The sequence below is a fragment of the Naegleria gruberi genome, assembly GCF_000004985.1.
Source record: "Naegleria gruberi genomic scaffold NAEGRscaffold_44, whole genome shotgun sequence".
NCBI classification, from domain to species: domain Eukaryota; phylum Heterolobosea; class Eutetramitea; order Acrasida; family Naegleriidae; genus Naegleria; species Naegleria gruberi.
The window spans coordinates 231749-248589 of NW_003163283.1; the positions used below are offsets into that span (position 1 = coordinate 231749).

A 16841-nucleotide genomic window follows, 5' to 3' on the forward strand; every position below is an offset into this window, starting at 1 on the left:
TAAACAAAAGTTAAAGCAAAAGGAAAAGAAACAAGGAGAAACATCGACTGAAATTGATGTCGATCGTCACGTTCCTCAAAATGCTAATGATTTTCAACAAGCTTTGGATTCTATTGCCAATCAATTGGATTCAATGAGCTCTCTTGGAACTCATCTTGATGACGATGATGATGATAACGTTAGCTGTGTGACAAGTCAATTGTCTAAAAAGAAGGGTATCACAAAACCACAATCCAAGAAACAAAAATCAAAACAAAAGAAGAATTTGGAAAAAGCTCTTTCATATCAAGATCGTTTGGAAACAACTGAAGTTAAAACTATTCATGATAAAATAAGGAAATTGCCAGAAGAAAAACAAAGAAGACACAATAAGAAGAAATAATGAACTAGTTCTTTTAATCATTACATTCTGCAAATTCTTCATCGGATGAACTGTCGCTATCTGCACTAATTTGATCTCTCATATCAATGTGAAAATTATCAATGTCAATACTTTCAGTTTTACCAACAGCTCTCCTAATGAAATGTCTCATATCTGAATTATTCTTAAATCGATGGCTTAGATGCTTTCTTGGTCTTTCTTCTCTGGTGGGAGTTGTTGCTGATGGTGAATCGGTTGTATTCAACTTTATGGATTGAGGTGAAACTATACCATCTTCACTTGGAGTTACAGCAATGGCTGGAATTTCATTGTTTCTTTTGGGCGTACTAACTTCTGTTGGTTCATCTTTTTCAACAACATTCGTATTACTGGACACTGTTGCTGGTGTAGTATTAGGAACTGCACTTGCAGCAACATTCTTCTCTGTATTGTTCACAATAGTTTGTGCTGGCATGGCATTAAGGTTTTCACCACTTGTACCCATCAAATTGACTATCGAGTTGGTTCTTTCCTTTGATCCAACTTGAGCTTGTTCCTGTTCTTGTATCACTGTTGCAGTTGAAACAGTGTTGACTATTGAGCTGGCTCTTTCCTTTGTTGTTACTATGGATGATATCTGCACATCCCTCTTTGAATCTTGTACAATACTTGTTGTTGATGTTGATACGATCGATTTAATCGAATCTTGCGTTGTTTGTTCCATAGTACTATTTGGTGAATCATGCAATTGATGATTTACATGATGATGAAACTCTTCATCAATTGAAGATCTAAATGCACTATAAGACACACCAGTACCACCACCATTTGTGGAAATGGTTGCAGCAGTTCTAGGTGTTTCCAAAGTGTCAATATCACAATCAACAGTACCACACAAGGATTCAGCACCATCCATTACACTGATAGATGGTGTTTCTTCCATGAATAATTCCTTCCTCGTGAGTGAATCCAATTGAGGAGTGACTGTGAAATCTGTCATGTCCTTAAAGTCCAATTCTTGGAAAACTTGAACACAAAAGTGAGCCGATGCAAATACATGAATGCAAGAGAGTGTTACATTGAGCGAATTCTCTGGATGCATTGTTGTGAAGGTGATGGTTTCTGTTGATCCAGATTTGATTATTCTCTCAGTGTAAACATTGTAGATAATCTCAGAGTTAATTGCTTCTTGTTCTTTTAAACTATTGGTGGAGATGAATGTTTGCTTTTTACATACTTTAATTTGGACTGAGAGTTTTGAGGCCTTTTTGGAGGATTTGTTATCTATTCGGAGGTAGAATTTGCCTTGAGGGATCTATGAGATGATGATATTAAGGAAGAATGACGATGATGATAATTTGTTGTTGATGATGTCATTAAATGATGAATTGGAAATAATTGGTTGGTGGTTATTAAGAAAATTTTGAATTGTGTTCAATTTTTCATCAAGTGTTGAATATATAAAGGTAAAATGCATAGAAATATTCCAAACGCTACTTACACTATATGAAACAGATGCAGGGTTGAGATGATCCAATGTTCCTTCCTTACACAGAATGGAAATGGAATTAGAGTTGAGGAATACACTCCCACGTTTAATTCTCGAGTTTTTCTTCTTGATGCTTCTATCGAGGTGGGTCTCTGATGAATTGTGTGAATCCGAACCACAACAAGCCAAAAACAGTTTCCTTAACATTTTTATTTACATGAAACTCTTCCTGTAACGGTATTTTTTTTGAGGGTCTTTAATAATGGAGGTTGATTTTGTTCTGTAATTTCATCCATTACCTAAACTCAGCAGTGAGTTGTATTGTCGTTTGAATCTTCAATGGTTGAGCGACGCATTGCGAAAATTATCAACATTCACATGGTTTGTTCGTGACGAGTCGAACAGACCATGGGAATATTATTGAGATGAGATTTAAGGACTCCAACCCTTACTGGATATTTGTCGTTGATTCTTGCTTGGATCATCCATTAATTCAAGCAATTCTTCATCGATTTCCTCCTCCAAAACTTCTGGATTTGCTTCCTTGTATTCTAGATTGGTTGTTGCCATCTTGAACGGTTGTCTTCTTTGATTTCCCTTTCTCTTCTCCAACCATTTGGAGGTAATTTCAGCAGATGGAAGCATAATCTTGGCAGCAGATTTTGCCTTGGTAATTACTCGTTCTCCTGTTTTTGGAGCTGATCCAGCTCTAGTACTTGTCACTGACTTGGATCTTCTTTCAGTGTCATTTGTAGTTTTTATCCTCTCTTGGCCAGCAACACAAGTTGGTGATTTTGATCTAAGGGTAGGAGTTTTCGAGGTTCCAAACGAGACTTGCTTAGCCGACGATGAGGCAGTATTAAAATGAGATTGTGCAGCCATAAACTCTGCTGTAGCCTTTTCAATAAACTTGGAGTATTTTTCCATCTTGTTATCACTGCTTGGATAGATTCTCTTGTACTTTCCTTGTGACATAATGTCATCTTCTTTTTTTGTGTGGAAATCTACTAGCTCTTCTCTACTTGCCATGGATTTGAGGATTTGATCAACTTCTTCATTAGCATTTCCTGTGATTCTTTCCTTTGAAAGAGCCTTTTCAAGTTTCATCCCAACAATTCTGTCATTAGGATCAATGGCAAGCATTTTCATTGTTTCAGTTAAAAGGTTAAACTTGACATGTCTATCAAGAGGAGTATCAGTGTTGAAAGATGGTGAATGATTCACTTCCAATAACCATGGATTCATCTTTTCATCTAACAAGACATCAAAGCCCAAAATTTCAAAACAAACAAAGTCACCATGTTTTTGGGAGAGTGAAGTTTTGTACTGACTGACCAATTGAGGATAGATTGAGAGAACAGTCTTGTTGATAATATCTCCAACATCACCCCAAACTTTTTCTGGTGAGTATCCCTTTCCTTCGAGGTAATCATTTAAGAATGCAAAATTTCTCTTACTTCCCACCGAAAAGTTATTTGGATCATATTCAAATCCGTCACTCTTCTTATTGACACTGTAATTGGTCAAGTGCATACATTCTGTTTTGATATTGGTTTGGGTTGGGGCCTTATACTTTTCTGTACAAATTCTAACGAGACCATCTTGATACATGAAAATTTTAAGTGGATCAATGCACAGCACGAGGGCATATACTCTCAAATCGAACTTGTATCCATCAATCAGGAAAGGTCTATCAACATATAACTGAACTACACAATCACCATATCTTTCAGCATCTGTTGGATCTTGAGTAATTACAATGCCTTTACCTTGACATCCGGCTGTTGGTTTGATAATATAGGTCTTTCCAATAATTTTCTTACTGGACTTGAATTTGCAATATTCTTGAGGGAGAACCCAAGATGATGGAAGAAATGAAAATTCATCAGGGAATGATTTCTTTAGTCTTTTCATATTTCTTGCGAGTGGAATCTTTCTGCAAATACCTCCCATAGCTGGAAAGTGATTGATTTTTTGAAAGGTTCTCAATTTCATGACTCTGTCTGGAGCACTGGATTGATCCATCCAAAAGACAGTGAAATCCTTTGCATTACTGGTTGGTTTTCTGATTTTCCAACCACTTGCCAAACAAGCATCTCTGACTACATTATATTTCTAATAAGGTCAAGTGATTAAGCATAATTTTGAAGAAAATACATACACAATTAGTTAAATCTACAATAATTGGAGGATTTGAGGAGGATTCCCTGCCCGTTGATGGTGATTCAGAACGTGTGTCGGTCGGAGAGGCAGGTGATGATGGTGTTGATGCATTTTGCACATCTTCCTCTTCTTCCTTCTCTATTCTAGGAGTATCCTCCATCTCTGATGAAGCCGATAGTGAATTGGTATCAATATCATTTGTGTTGTATTCCATTGTATCAATGTTTTCCATCCTGTAAATATTTTGAAGATAAAATGTCGATTCGGATTGGTTTCGATATTATTAAAGAGTTGAGTCCTGTTGTTCTATTTCCTACAATATAAAACCATCTAGGCAAAAGTGCAGTTATCTGTTTGGTTGTTTTTTTCGTTTTGAAATATTGTATGGTGAATGGCGCCAATTCCAACTTACCGCCAAAATTCAAAAAAAATGTAACTGAAAAAATAGCGGATCCTAAAAAGGGTGTCTTTTGTGTCTTCTCAAGAAACTGTGATTCTCTACATTGTAGAGATTTGAACTTAATTGTTCTTCAATCTCTCTAAGGACGTAGGAACCGACAAAGTGATAATAATGCAAGAGTAAAACTCAAAATAGTTTGTTCAAGTAAAAAGGCTAAAAATTAGCGCAATCATCACCAGCTAAAAAAATGGCAGAAAGAAACTCTTGTCCTTATCTTAAAGCTCTTTCGAAGGCTTCAAGCCTTCAAGAAGGAGAGAAATGTATTCATTGTAATAGTACTGGTTGCATCAGTGATTGTAATAGTAATAGTGCTCAGAGGATGTTGGGTAAATTGGATCAAAAAGAGACAATGGAAATATTAGACAATGTTATAATACATTTCGGAAAGAATAGTAGAGTAGTAACATCTTCATCATCGTCATCATTACTTTCGAATCAAGTGGACGGAAAGGATAATTGTAATTGTTTTTCTTCGTGGTTCAAGAATAATAACAAGACCTTTTTGTGGGATTCTGATTTGAAAAAGGCATTTGTAGCCGATTCAAATGTACCTTTTCAAACAGCACCAAGCACAAGTTGTAAAATTGATACCTCCTCGAGTTTGTTTAATTCTTTCAAGGAATTTGTAAGCAATTCTGGGAGCTCTCCTCAAACCAAGCAGCTGGGATCTGACAACAGTGAAAGAAGAGGCGATAAGGAATTGCTACTCAATCATCATTCGAAAATCATTGAGGATTTGAAAAGCTGTTGGAAAAGGAGGCATCAAATAAGGCCATTCCCAGATAACATCTCATGGTTGCTGGCACTTCTCCGAGAGTGGAAGATTCCATTTAAAAATCTATTTGAAAATCAGGAGATTGAATGTAGTAAGGAAGAAGCTAATCCCAAGATTTTCATTGGGTTCAAGAGGCATGACGTTAGAGCATACTTTAGAAATTGTATAATGACAGCTCTTCATGCAATTACTCAATTCAAATTACCATCAGTTACTTGCATTTTAGGAGATGAGCACCATGTGTACATATTCAAAATTGATTACAAGAGGAGTTTGAAGAAGACTATCCTTTCCATTTTCAAGTATGCAATGTACAACCATTGGAATCATCAATGCTCCCTCTATCTCCATTTGTACAAGTTGTTTGATAGTTATCTGCCCACGGAGTGTTCTGTTTCTGCATTTGATGTAAAATCAGAGGAGGAAAATGAATCCCTCAATGTTACATCTACCAGTAACAACAGTGGAGATCAGGAGTCTTTATCAGACAAGCAATTACCAACAGTGAATTCATCCCTAGTTGAGGATTCATCAACAACAGCACTCGATAGTATCTCATCACAACATGAAATATCCTCCCCAAAAATCCAAGCAATCAAACAACGAACTGAAGAAATACTGAGAACCATCTCTTCTCAACATCGTTCCCAAAGTCGTTAACTTTGCAATCAAACAGTTCAACAGTTTCTCTTTTCATTAATAAATTGAATTGAACAATATTACTTGTTACTCCATCATTGTACTAACATTTTGAGAATCCTTATAATCTTCAATAATAAACCATTCAAAATAGCCAAATCTCACTTACCTGAACATTAGCTTACAACAACCATGAAACTATTCAATTCTGACTTCCAGGGGAGAACAATGTTGATGTCCGCGTGTGATTGAAAAAATAAATAAATAAAATTATGGTTCAAAAAACAACCAAAAGCCAGCCAATTTTTTAAAAATATTCCTTCAGTCTATTTTCGCAGTAAAACAAGGTCATTGGGTACTTTAGCAATTTTTTCAATACTTGTTATGTTTCAATTAACAAAATCATCTATTATGATACATTACATTAACTCAGATCTAATTATGTGTTTTTGTTTTGATTGGATATATATCACAGTAGTATAAAAGAGTGGAATATCAGTATCAGGTTTTAGAGAAGAATTTTGACTTAATGTTACAATAACAACATTCAACACGTTCTTTGTTATCAAATATATCACTTGAGAAAATAAAAATTTATAGATATGGCCATAGACATTATAGGATTGAAATATAAAAAGATCTACGATTGATAATGGATGCATAACAAGCTATAAGGTGTGGTTCCAATTATATATACTAGTTGTCAATACAACAAAAAACAATTTTTACAATTTTAAAAATTTTTAACTTTTTTGTTAACTTTTAGATTACTCTTTCGTCATCTTTAAACAAAATCAATATGGTAATAAACCATTTGATGTTTCTTCAGTGGTTACTATATCATCTAAATGTTCTATTCAAGAAAGATGGATCTGTGAAACACTTGTGCTGCATCTTGTTTTGTTGCAGGGAGTATGTGCAAATTTTATCGCAACATAATTTGAGCGGAAAATTATGTCTATGAAGTCTTCATCTTTATTCATGTTGAAAATAATGTTAAACCTCCTAATATTTTTACAGATGCTAGTAAAGTATTCAGATATTGTAACTTGAAAAGATGAAGTTCTGAAACATTTGTGCTGCCTGTTAATTTGTTGTATGAAATAGTATCAAATTTTTATCATCACAAAATTTGATGAAAAATCTTGTCAACAATTTCTGCGTTCTAATTCTCGAAACCTGTATTCACAACCCACACGATATTTTCACAGTTAGTAGTATGTCATACAAATGCCAGATTATGAAAAGATGAGGTTTTGTCTCGGGCGTGCTAAGTATGAATTTATTGTTGGAAAGTTTGATACTATTTTTCTTAATAGTAACAGAACCCTACACCGATAAATTTCATCAGTTAGTTGCTCGGGTCGTAATTGATAACATCTCCACTGATGATGATCTAAAACCATATATTCATTGTTTCCGAGTGTTGAGTTGTGGAATTTTGGTCAGTAACACGATTTTCAGGCCATTTTTGATCACTATGTTCCCCCCTGCTGACTTCTCTTCTTTCTTGTTGAAAAATAGAAACATTGTCTTTTTCGCTGATTTAAGGGCTTTTTTTCAAAGGAGAAAAAAATGACGTTCCACAAACTTCTCTCATCGCATCTTTACTCAGTGCTGAGGAATTGTCAAAGTCTGCTTTTAAGACCATTCGATGGTTCATTGTCAACAACAACAGCAACAACTTCTACTCTTGATACTGCTGCCTCTACTATTTTAAATAATGGTAATAGTAATTATAATAATAATAATGGATCACCGTCTTCGTCGTTGAGTAGATTTTTATTAGGTTTAATAATAGGAGGAAAAGAGCAACAACAACAATATTTGCCATCACCAGCATCATCATTTAATTATCACTCGGAGATGGTCTATGGGCAATCGTTATGGAATTCAACAGATCACTACTCTTTGCATCAGGAACCACCAGCATCACTGCCAAGTTTAATACTTGCTGAACAAATTGCCAACATTCTCAGTATTTGTGTTATTGTCTTTAGTTTTTTATGTAGTCTTTTCGTTTTGATTAATTTATGCAAGAAGAATATGAAAGCAGAGAGGGAAGAAAAAAGTCTTATTGACAGATATGAATATACAAATCCATCATTGGTTGAACCATTAACAACCAAGAAACATTTATATACCAAGTTGATTTCATTTTGCATCTTGTGTATGATCATTTCAGATTTATTATTTACAACATTCTATTTTCCAACTAATACTCTTAGATTAATAAGAGGTTTCTTATTTGAGGATCTTCCTAAATCAGAAGCTAGCAAAATAGATCCATACTTTACCATTCCAATTTATATAACAGCTGAAATTACTGAAATGTTTGTGATTAGTAGTGGTTTCTTTTCAATGCTCTTGACTCTTTGCATTTACAAGACAATCAAGAGTATTAAACCAAGTGTAGGAAATGATAATGATTCCAATTATTCACAATCAACAAGATCACCAATAGCATCTTACAATAATAATCAAAACAATTCTTATGGAACTTCGGATAATTACTATGCCAATAATAATAATCAGGATCAAGACGATTATTATGCAAACAGTGGAAATGACAGATTAATAACTGCCTCTCCTCAATCTGAAACCTCTGTAAATACTCCTCCACACGATGATTATGACATGCAAAATAATGAAAACATTCAACAAACATCTCTGAAAGGAAGATATGAAAAGTTGCAAAAGAAAAAGGGGTGGTATCAATTGGGTTTTTGTTTGATTTCTTGGGGATTACCAGGAGTTTTAGCCATTGTTTGGATTGTTGTTGAAGAATTATATTTGGGAGGACAGAGTGCACCAAGAGATGTCTTTTTTGCAAATATCATTCCTGATGTTGTAAAGAATATGATCTATATTGCAATTGAGGTTGCCTCACTAGCATTGAGAATAATGATCTACTGGGTAACAAAGAAGCTCTTCCGTGACACAACCATTGTTCATAATACACCAAGTGCCAAGAAGAAGAGAGAGAAGGAACGTAATCTTTTCAAGCAATTGCTCTTCTATGCCTTACCATTCTTCTTGTTTGGTGTTTGGGTTATTGTGTACAGATTGGCCACTGATATCATTTACGTAGTTCGTGTCGCAGAGCATGGATTGGATTCCTTCTCTGATGATTTGGATTTGCCTGGATTAATTGTTTTGAGTATTCACCACATTTTGAGCCCTCTGAGAGCTTTTGCCAATAGTGTTGTCTATTGCTTGTTATCAAAGTGGTTCAGTGATAGAGTGAAAGGATCTTTCCGTAGGTGTTGTGGTCAAAGAAATTAAAACTATTTATTATTTAAATAACAATTCAATTTGTTTTTACTAGCTATTATTGGGAAGAAGAATATGAGGTGGAATATCAACAAGTGGAAGAAGCAAGTTGCTAATCATCAACTGTTGTTGTGTGAAAAAGAAAAGGGTGTGGAATATATCATCGGAATCAATGAAAACTCTGATCATCAATATAATTGAAACTAGCTACAAAATTTAGAACATGGAAGAGCTATCTTCATCTCTCAAATATTGACCAACATCAGCTTGGTGGAAACATACGATATCTGTTGGTTTAACATATCTACATTCATCCGTCGACTTTGCAGCTACACCAAAACCTAATGGAACATCATTCATATTCATAACAACAACACCTTGATATTGTGGACAATCTTCAGTCATTCTACCCAAACCAGTCTTCAAAATGTGATTACCATAGAGGAATGAAAGTTCTGCTTGAGGTTTAACCCAAACTTTATACTCGGCATATTGAGCAATATAATCCAAACAAGTTACTTCAAGTTTAAACTTTTTAGATTTGGAAAATCTACCAAAGCAAACTCCCACAGTTTTCAGCCTTTCAAATGTAATGTTTTCAGCAAATTGTAATACTTGATTACTCATGTAGAAAACCTTATCTTTATGAAATCGGAAAGAGTATTTATCGTTAATTAATTGCTTGACATTCTTGCCAATATACTTGGTAAGTTTATCAAAGAAAGTTTCCATCTCCTCATCAGTTAGTGGACGCATTTTTTTTATGAGTGTTGTTGGTGAGAGTTTCAACTTTTTGGTGAACAAAAATAATTTTCATCAGCAAATTGTATTTATTGATGAAGATGAGAGAATTTATTGAATAGAAATTTGAAGGAGTGAGAGAAAAAATTGAACGGCAATGATTTGGAGAGAGGATGGTGGTGGGAGTGAGATGGACTCTTTTCCGATTTGAGGGAAGAATTGGGAAGATGATTTTATTCAATTTTTCTTGAATTATTTCATCATTGAAAATAACTTGAAAATATGAGGGCAACTGGTTTCTGTCAAGATAAAGATCAGAATATTAGTGAAATACCAAACATATCAAAGCATTATTGGTTCTGTTTGTTTCAAATCTCTTTATAATTTTATTTTAATTTTCAAAATTAAAAAAAAATGCAAAACAACAAGAGGAATATTGTTATTGCAGTCATCATGATGATGATGTTTGCAACAACATTTATTTGCGGATCATCAGAAACTGCCTCTAAAATTAAGGAATATTTAAATCAACACAAATCAGATGTTAAAAACTTGGAAACATTCCAAAGATGGGTCAGATATCCATCACTTCCTGAACAAGAACATGATGTTCAAATTGATATTGCTAAATACTTGAAGGAAGAATTAAAGTTTAACAAGGTTGATATTTGGACTATGGATGAACAAACAGCTGAATTGGAAAATAACAAATTCTTTAATACTCCACGTAGTTTTGATTCCTTGGCTAAATCACCAATTGTTGTTGGTGTTTTGGATGGAAGTGCTCCAGAAGAAGTTGAAACATCAACTGAAGGACAAGTTACTGCATTCAAGAAGCATAAATCCCTGATTATCAATGGACATATTGATGTCGTTCCTGTCGGTAATCCAAAGGCTTGGTATTTGGAAAACCCTTTCAGTGGTCACATTAACAATTCCAATATTTATGGTAGAGGTACTACTGATATGAAGGGTGGTTTGTATGCTGGTTTGTTGGCTATTGAAGCTGTTCAAAGAGCTCTCAATGTCACTAACATGAAGGGTAAGATTATTGTTCACAGTGTTGTTGAAGAAGAAAGTGGTGGTGCTGGTACTGTCAGTGCTGTTTTGAGAGGATATGGTCATGCTGATGCTGGTATTTTCCCAGAACCTTCTAATTTCTTAATTTTCCCACAACAACAAGGTTCTTTGTGGTTCAGAATTACTGTCCATGGTAAGAGTGCTCATGGTGGTACTAGATATGACGGTATTAGTGCTATTGAAAAGTCTCAAATTGTCTTGAATGCTATCAAGAAATTGGAATTTGAAAGAACTCATCTCATTAGAAATGTTCTCAAGCAAAAACTCTTTGAAAATATTACCATTCCAGTTCCAATCAATGTTGGTGTTATTAAGGGTGGTGAATGGCCAAGTAGTGTTCCAGATTTTACTGTCATTGAAGGTCGTTTTGGTATTATTCCAAATTATGAAACTGTTGAAGATGCCAAGAAGGTTTTGAATGATTTGGTTTTCAAGATTATTGTAGAAGAAGATCCAGAACATTTCAATGCTTACCCATCTAAATTGGAATTTATTGGTGCCAGTTGGGTTCCAGGTTATGTCCCATTAGAACATGAATTTGTTAGTCAGCTTACTAAATCCTTCAGTCAAGTCACTGGACAAGATCCAATTATTGCCTCAAGTCCTTGGGCTACTGATGCTGGTTACGTTAATGCTTTGGGTAATACACCTAGTGTTGTGTTTGGACCTGGTGTCACTCATATGGCTCACCAAACTAATGAATATATTCCAATTGAAAATATTTACAAGGCTGCTGAAGTTATTGCTAATACCATTGTTGATTGGTGTGGTGTTTAATTTATTTAAATTTTTATTAAATTATTATTTATTAATACATATTAATTGATTTTCTTATTTATTTAAAAATTGGAAAATACTCTAAAAATAAATTCCAAATAAAAAATATTTAAATTTCCATCTTCCTTTGGAACCAACAAATGACTGATCATATCAAAGTTAGAACAGTTTTGGATGGTATTGTCAAGGTACCAAAATCCACTACTCTACAAACCATCACCGATCTCAAGAAGGGAATTTACAATTTACGAGGATGGGAAGCATCCACACAACATTTGTATCAGAATGGTACTGAGTTGAAGGATGATCAAACTCTTTCCGATTCACTTCTTTCCAAAGGCTTTGTATTATTAATTCCAATTAATCATCAACAGAGAAGATATAAGAGTAAGATAGAGATTGAATCGGAGGCTCAACAATCAACAGCTAGTAGTGGTTCTAATTTATTGCCAACAACTCCAACATCATCAGGATCAACCGGATCAGTCTCTGATCAATTGGCACAAATTATGCATGAATTTACATCAACTCATCCTTCAGGAAATACCACTACAACCACCACTGCAACAAGACCTCCAACACAACCTGTACAAAATACTACACAACCAAGAACAACTGCACCACCAACGACAACTCAACCACCAAGACCAACCCAACCAAGTATTAGTGATATTCAAAGACAATTATTAATTGATAATTTCCCTGTAGATGATGGTTTGGTAGGCATGGTTATGGAGTTGGGTTTTTCAAAGAGAATTGCAAAGAAGGCTCTCATTCTTCATAATCTCGACCCAGAAGCTGCAGTGGAATGGATATTTTCAAACGTTGATAATCCATACATATTGGAAAGTGAATTTAGTGTAGAAGAACTCATGCAATTAGCTCAAAAATACCAAAATGCAATGAGAGACGAATAGAAGAGGAAACAATTACTGAGCAAATTATCTCTGTATTATTATCTCTTTTCAACAAAATGCAAAATGCATTACTGAATACAATTTTCTCCAATTAGGACTTGTTTTATTTCAATAACAATTATTTTAATGACGGAAAAGGAGGAACTGATGTACGAAACTGAACTCGCTTCTTAGCCATTAATGAGTTTGGTTCATCTATAATAATCTGTGATTGCTCCATGATAATGCATGATCCTTACTTGATGGATTCTATTCTTCCATTAATGCCAACCACATTTTACAAAACAGGATCCTAAGAACCACAACTTATAAATGGTGATATCGGTATACAGAAATGTTATCAGCACAAGTCACCTTTCAATGTTTATCCTTACTCAACAATGCGGATACAAGGCATTTGATTATATAATAGGATGCAACCAACACACCACGACAATCCAAAACAACGACTGTCTTACAATTTAAAACGACATTATTGCCCCACAACTTCTAAAAAACAACACAACAATATGCAATCCAAATCCACATCCAAATTACCAACCACCAAGAGGTTATCTTTGCAAACAACCAATTCCACATCTCGCCTCAACAATGAACATAATAGACGCTCTCTCAATTCATCCACGACTAATTGTGATACATGTTCCACTACATCTAGTAGCACATCCTCAACCAATACTGATTCATTCTACTCAACTACAGAAGCAAGTATGCTGAGTGTGAGTATGGAATTGTTGGACACAATGATTGTTTATCCAGGTGGTAAACACTCAGTGTTACAACTCAGTGAAAAGCATCGTATATTGTTAGTATTTATCAAATGGTTTGGTTGTCCAATTTGTCAGAATGTCATTGATGACTTACAGAGATATCTGTCAAGCTTTTTATTGTTAAATATTGTTCCAGTAGTTTGTCATCAAGAAGATATTTCCAAGTTTTCAGAATACCTTTCGAATACTCAATTATTGCATTGTAGGATAACCAAGGAAATGAAGAAGGAATTCTCTGTCAAGAAAGCTTCCCTCCTAAAACATGCCAAAGTAATGCCAAGCATGATCAAGTTAATGGTACAGAAAAAGAAGAAATTCTTCTTGCCTTCAGCTCATGAAATCAAAGGTATGGACATGCTTTCATCATTTGGCATGTATATTGTACATAAGGGACAAGTAACAAGCAGCTATTCATCTGATATTTTGAATGCAAGACCAGATTATGGTGTTTTCTTGTTCCACTTGAAAGAAGATCATTTATATTCAGATAGTTCATCTCCAGAAGACTTTCTTCCAAGACTTTTAAAGCTATTCCCAAACATGAAGATGGTATTTGAGGAATTGAGAGAGAAGAGAAAACAACAACCTGAATTATCATCCCTTCCACTCACACCTAGAGGATCTAATTTCAGTACTAGTTTTAAAAACAATGAAGAGGATGAATTCTCATTGAAAAATGTCTTGGAAAATGCAACCATGAGAACATTCTTCAAGGCCTTCCTATCCAATCAATATTGTTTGGAGCCAGTTATCTTTTATGAGCAAGTTAAAATGTTCAGAATGTTGTGTCAGAGAAGATCACCTGCCAGCCCATCATTCGAATATCAAATGGAGAATATTCTTGCACACAATTCACCTAGCTCAGCATTGGATTTGAAAATTCAAGAATGCAAACAGAAGGCCGAATACATAATTGATAACTTTTTGAAAGATACCTCCATGTTTCAAATCAATACAAGTGGAAAGTTATTAAGGAAATTATTCTCAGCCATTGAAGAGAAATGCTCTGATGAAACACTTTTTGATGATATTTTACAAGATATCATATCTAGCATGTTAGTGTTTCGTTTCGAAAATTTTATAGATTCACCTTTTTTCCAAGACATGATTCATAGAGTACAATCGAATAAAGTTGTGACATCAAATTGATCATCATTTGAACACCTTTCAAATCTTCTGTCATTTGGAACAATACCAATATAATGAATAAAGGAACCACTTATTATTTAATAATTTTATTCTTAAACATGATATCAAGTTGAGGTGGCCGAGTGGTTAAGGCGCCAGCCTGCTAAGTTGGTGGAGAAATCCGCGTGGGTTCGAATCCCATCCTCAACGTTTTTTCATGCTTGCATTTTTATCTCCAATCAACTTTCAAGTAGCTGCGGGTCAAGTCATCACTCTAAATAATGGCACAATTTACAAAAAAACAAAAGAACTCACAACAACAGACCTTCCACCTCATCACTTCTTTAATCTTTTTCACATTAACTTCTCAACACATCACAATTAAAATTTAATAATTAATTTATTCGAAACTATTCGTCATCAGCATAATTATGGATATTTTCTGTGTGTGTATAGCAGAATTTGATTTACTCAAAGGAAACACACTTTCACATGTGTATCCACCCGAACGAAGAACTATCCTAAACACTTTCACATCTCATTTGGGAGATTATTGTCTTCCGGATGGTGCTCACTATTTTGAAGAGGATGCTACCTATCTGGTAATTCCTTCAAATGTTGTGAGTTCTTCTCTGTATAGTTATTTGAAATCGGGTGCTTCTTCTAACAATGTTTCTAGTGTTTCGAATAGTGAGAATAGTTCAGTTGTTAATAATACACAACAAGTAATGGAATTTATTGAACCCTATGTGGATAAACCAATGTATGCTCATTGTTTATTTAGAAATAAGAAGGATGAACGTGTCAAGAGAGGCGCCATTCAAAAGTCAATTATTTTATTTTCATCAAAACCATTATTTACTGTTTATGAGAATTTATTGAGATTGGCATTGAATAGAATTTTGGATTTGGATAATATTCACTTACAGGTTAATGCTACAGCTACTAAGAAACAACCAGGTGAAGAATTAAACGAAACGGATTTAAATCTTTTGAATCAAGTTCATGATCAGATTAATGATACTTTGAAAGAGTTTTATAACGAGTGCAGAAATTGTAACATGTTACAATTGAAATTATTCCCAAATACTGATACTATTACTTTGAATATTCCACGTCAGATTGATCCATTCACACCAATTGCATTTACACATGGAACTTCTCTTGTACAATTAGTTCAATATTTTGGATTGGAAACAATGCTTGTTTGTTGGAATGCTCTATTATTGGATAAGAGAATTATGGTAATTGGTTCACCTGCCAAGTTGGTTTCACAGATCTGTCTCACTCTTCCTCTCTTGATTTATCCATTCCAATATAATGTCAATCGTGTACATCCATATGTGCCACTCTCAGAGATGGATGATGTGTTATCTGCAACTTCTAAAATTCCAGAATATATCATTGGTACGACGAATGCTCTCTTTGAAACTCAAGGAAAAAATCAGAGAACTCAATGGTGGGATGTTTGTTTGAGTGTCAATTCTAGAAAAGTTCAACTTGCTGAAAAGATGCCACCTCATTTCGGTGGCTCTGATTTGGCATTCCTCAATACAAATGATAGCGAAGACGTTCAAATTGAAAAGCTCAATGCCTATCAGAAAGTATTCATGTTAAATGTCATTAGTGGAGTGAGAGATGGAAAGAGTGAACAATGGGTTCGTGATCAGTTCAAAACTCACAATCTCAAGTTTATTACCGAATTATTGACAAAGGGAAAGCTTACTGATATAGTTGAGAATGTTCCGTCTGATGTAGGTGTCGATCCACAAAAACAACAAGTGGCTTTGAAGAATATTTCAGGAGGTCAATTGAAAAAGATTCAAAGACAGTTCATTGCTGAATCCTCCAAGTTTAGAACCTATGCTTTCAAACAATATTCAACATTTAGAAGTTCACACTGTAGTGGAGATAAGAGTGATGACAAACAATCGGAATCTGTTCTCCAATTATTGCAATATTTACAGGTCGATAGGATTATCAAGAAGCAAAAGCTTAAATACTTGTTTGATTTGGATAAGATGTTGTGTAATGTTGATCAAATTGACTTGTTATTGTCAGTTAGTGATAATTCAAGTATTTTTACAACTATTAAGAATAACAAGTGGTTAATTGATGATAATAATCAGTGGAGAAAGTACAGTGCCAGTATTTTATCCCAATTGGCAATTAGTGTTAAAGGTCAAATTCAATTATTGTCTCTTCTTCCATCTATCAAACTCTTGACCGAAGATTCAATGCCAAATGTCAAGAGAATTGGTTATTACT

General features: G+C 34.5%; 9 protein-coding genes and 1 non-coding gene across 10 annotated transcripts in view; 7 read left to right on the forward strand and 3 right to left on the reverse strand.

Annotated features, from left to right (window-relative positions):
• Positions 1–395: 395 nt before the first annotated feature.
• NAEGRDRAFT_71121 (uncharacterized protein) lies at positions 396–1463 on the reverse strand (the record flags this gene model as incomplete). Its single annotated transcript, XM_002673793.1, has 1 exon — positions 396–1463. One exon carries the CDS (start codon positions 1461–1463, stop codon positions 396–398), a length of 1068 nt encoding a protein of 355 aa, XP_002673839.1.
• An 819-nt stretch (positions 1464–2282) lies between these two features.
• NAEGRDRAFT_80835 (uncharacterized protein) lies at positions 2283–4398 on the reverse strand (the record flags this gene model as incomplete). The annotated part of the gene is made up of 2 exons (XM_002673794.1): positions 4012–4398; positions 2283–3965 (listed from the first exon to the last, which is right to left on the reverse strand). The coding sequence occupies exons 1-2, from the start codon at positions 4243–4245 to the stop codon at positions 2283–2285; spliced, it is 1917 nt and encodes a 638-aa protein (XP_002673840.1). The 5' UTR covers positions 4246–4398.
• Positions 4399–4660: 262 nt separating this feature from the next.
• On the forward strand, positions 4661–5908 carry NAEGRDRAFT_51397 (uncharacterized protein; the record flags this gene model as incomplete). The annotated part of the gene is made up of 1 exon (XM_002673726.1): positions 4661–5908. The coding sequence occupies one exon, from the start codon at positions 4661–4663 to the stop codon at positions 5906–5908; it is 1248 nt and encodes a 415-aa protein (XP_002673772.1).
• A 1551-nt stretch (positions 5909–7459) lies between these two features.
• Positions 7460–9187, forward strand: NAEGRDRAFT_58910 (uncharacterized protein). The gene has a single exon (XM_002673727.1). The coding sequence runs from the start codon at positions 7463–7465 to the stop codon at positions 9170–9172; it is 1710 nt and encodes a 569-aa protein (XP_002673773.1). The 5' UTR covers positions 7460–7462; the 3' UTR covers positions 9173–9187.
• A 189-nt stretch (positions 9188–9376) lies between these two features.
• NAEGRDRAFT_71125 (uncharacterized protein) lies at positions 9377–9916 on the reverse strand (the record flags this gene model as incomplete). The annotated part of the gene is made up of 1 exon (XM_002673795.1): positions 9377–9916. One exon carries the CDS (start codon positions 9914–9916, stop codon positions 9377–9379), a length of 540 nt encoding a protein of 179 aa, XP_002673841.1.
• A 403-nt stretch (positions 9917–10319) lies between these two features.
• On the forward strand, positions 10320–11758 carry NAEGRDRAFT_58911 (acetylornithine deacetylase; the record flags this gene model as incomplete). Its single annotated transcript, XM_002673728.1, has 1 exon — positions 10320–11758. Exon 1 carries the CDS (start codon positions 10355–10357, stop codon positions 11756–11758), a length of 1404 nt encoding a protein of 467 aa, XP_002673774.1. The 5' UTR covers positions 10320–10354.
• Positions 11759–11882: 124 nt separating this feature from the next.
• Positions 11883–12780, forward strand: NAEGRDRAFT_58912 (uncharacterized protein). The gene has a single exon (XM_002673729.1). It carries the CDS (start codon positions 11899–11901, stop codon positions 12673–12675), a length of 777 nt encoding a protein of 258 aa, XP_002673775.1. The 5' UTR covers positions 11883–11898; the 3' UTR covers positions 12676–12780.
• A 404-nt stretch (positions 12781–13184) lies between these two features.
• On the forward strand, positions 13185–14594 carry NAEGRDRAFT_71128 (uncharacterized protein; the record flags this gene model as incomplete). The annotated part of the gene is made up of 1 exon (XM_002673730.1): positions 13185–14594. One exon carries the CDS (start codon positions 13185–13187, stop codon positions 14592–14594), a length of 1410 nt encoding a protein of 469 aa, XP_002673776.1.
• Positions 14595–14702: 108 nt separating this feature from the next.
• NAEGRDRAFT_t500 lies at positions 14703–14783 on the forward strand. The gene has a single exon. It is a non-coding gene; the product is annotated as a tRNA-Ser (tRNA).
• A 100-nt stretch (positions 14784–14883) lies between these two features.
• Positions 14884–16841, forward strand: part of NAEGRDRAFT_80839 (uncharacterized protein) — a gene marked incomplete at its 3' end in the record, with an annotated part of 3979 nt that continues 2021 nt past the window's right edge. Inside the window, exon 1 of the mRNA XM_002673731.1 lies at positions 14884–16819. Coding sequence (XP_002673777.1) covers positions 15005–16819 — 1815 coding nt within the window. The 5' untranslated portion in view covers positions 14884–15004. The remainder of the gene's footprint in view (positions 16820–16841) is intronic.